The sequence below is a fragment of the Penaeus chinensis genome, chromosome 9 (assembly GCF_019202785.1).
Source record: "Penaeus chinensis breed Huanghai No. 1 chromosome 9, ASM1920278v2, whole genome shotgun sequence".
NCBI lineage: Eukaryota > Metazoa > Arthropoda > Malacostraca > Decapoda > Penaeidae > Penaeus > Penaeus chinensis.
Window position 1 is genome coordinate 24,894,230 of NC_061827.1, and position 2,500 is coordinate 24,896,729.

Sequence of the window (2,500 nt, forward strand, 5' to 3'; positions counted from 1 at the left end):
GAGTACTTGTATGATTGTTTTAACACATAGATGGCAACAATTACTTAATACAGTTACGAGTACTGCCTGTCTCGCCCGTTCACCCTAACCGTTCACCATAATTTTTTGCTGTTACTAATGTTACAAAACATTATAATAATTATAATGTTTACAATAAGAATAACACCATCAATATTCATAGCACTAGTAAAAAATACGTTTTTCCCACCATTTCAAATCAGCTACGGTCACAAGGTCTACGAATTGACTCCTTTGTGGCTAAGTACTAGCAGAGCCATCTATGGGCAGACATTTCCCCAAAAATATAGAAAATAGGCACAGCATTTTCCCCATTTTTTGTTAATTTCCCCCGGGGGCATTGGGTTAATGTATGTCCTGAGGTTCTTTGTAGGTTCTTTGTAGAGTTTCCTGGCCAAGGTTTTAGCAATGTTACATTACAAAATTCAAACCAGTTTACTATTACTTATGCAGTAGGACTTGGTGCACCATCCTGCATGAAAACATCAGTCTCACATTTTGGCAGTCTTTAAGTTCACCCAGGGTAAATTCAGATTAGCTGCACTGGTTCATACAAATGTTCTTGAGTAATATCATTAATTTTCTGACCCCAAAACATGTAAAACCCCAAACCATCAGTGAGTCGGGATGTTTAACCTTGTGGTTTATGTTGCGAGGGTCAGTGGGGTCACTGCCAGAGTGGCGATATACTCTCCCTCTCTGACTGTCAGTCACCTGAAAGTTTGCCTCATCTGATCACAACACTCTCTGCTACTCGCCAAGTCTCCGATCTTTGTATTGGGATACAAAAGCCAGTCTTCTAATGCGCTGAACAAGTGTTAACCATGGTTTACGGGCAGATTGGCAATGATAGGACCCTAGTTGCGGGTTCCTTTCTTAATTTCCTGGCTGGTGATGCTAGGTTGGGCATCTATTTACCTTCCGATAATATTTAAAGTCCTCTGGCTAACTTTCCCCTTAGCCCCTTTCGAGTCACATTCCTGTGTTTGCTGCTATTTTTTTTTTATATTTGTTCTCTTTAACCATTGCACATATAGCTGTAGTCTGAGCTTCACATTGCAGGTTTCTTAGCTCCATAATGGAAAGAAATGAGGCGGAAGTGAGCATGGGTGGCAATGAAAATGAGGTACTTATTAGGGTGCTAAGTAAACAAAAAAACTGATATGGTAATGGGTGTATGGCAATGGGCTGAGGAAATTCATCCTACAGAAGGCAGTGACACAGTACAGTTGAGAGATACCACAATTTCTCCGATTGTCGTAAAATGAAAGGTAAAGATGGCTGGTAGACTGAAATTTGCAGTAGCTGAAAGTGTGCCGATTCTTGTGCCTTCCGCCAGCATATACATGCGTATATATATATATATAATATATATATACACACACATATATATATATATATATATATATATATATATATACATGTATATATTTTCATATACATATATAAATATATATATATATATGTACATATTTTCATATATATATATGTATATATTTTCATATATATATATATATACACATGAAAATATATACATATATATGTATGTGTGTGTGTGTGTGTGTGTGTGTGTGTGTGTGTGTGTGTGTGTGTGTGTGTGTGTGTGTGTGTGTGTGTGTGTGAGAGAGTGAGTGAGTGTATTTGTAGATATCTGTTTTTGTGTGTATCTATATATATATATATATATATATATATATATATATTTATACATATATATATGTATATAAATATTTATATATATATACATATATATAAATATATATATATATATATATAAATATATATACATACTTATAAGTATATTTATATAAATACACAAATGCATGTATTTAGATGTGTGAAATATGTATCAGTATATTTTTTCACATCTGTTATACTGTATATATTATCAGAATAATTTTTTTTAAAAATCTAATTCAGATCTGAGTTCAAGTACGACATCAGTGGATGTTGGTGATGCTGTGTCTCACCGCCTGCAGAGTAGTTCCTCTACTAGCTTCAACCAACAAGAAAAACATCGACACCCCCATTCCTCAATTGATCCATCCAGGGTAACAGTCAGTGGTCCAGGGGTCAGGCTTGTGTCTGTCCGCTCCCAGGCTGAGTTTACTGTCAGCACACCACAGCCTTTACATCAGGAGGAGGTCAATGTTAAAATAACCGGTAAGATGGATGACAGATAATTTTAACATAGGAGTGCTTTCAGTTTTTCATTATTACTTTGATGCTATTGGGTTTCTTTAACTTAAATAACCATGAAATTAGATTGCACTTCTTTATAGGATTCAGGCGATTAATTAGTTATATCATCTTAACTTTTGTTGCCATATATTTTATTGTTTTGAGAGAAAAAGAAAAGAATTTTTATTTTTAATATTTCTGATTTATCTCCTTTAATTCCCCTTCTCTTTCTTCAATGACCTTCTCTTGATAAACATCCAGATGTGGAGTACCTTTGGCATCTCCCTTGACATGAACCTAG

The 2,500-nt window shown here is 35.0% G+C and overlaps 1 protein-coding gene across 1 annotated transcript in view; it reads left to right on the forward strand.

The window, feature by feature from the left end:
• LOC125028723 (filamin-C-like) overlaps positions 1-2,500 on the forward strand; it is a 131,259-nt gene that overhangs the window by 114,052 nt on the left and 14,707 nt on the right. Inside the window, exon 17 of the mRNA XM_047618203.1 lies at positions 1,939-2,181. Coding sequence (XP_047474159.1) covers positions 1,939-2,181 — 243 coding nt within the window. The remainder of the gene's footprint in view (positions 1-1,938; positions 2,182-2,500) is intronic.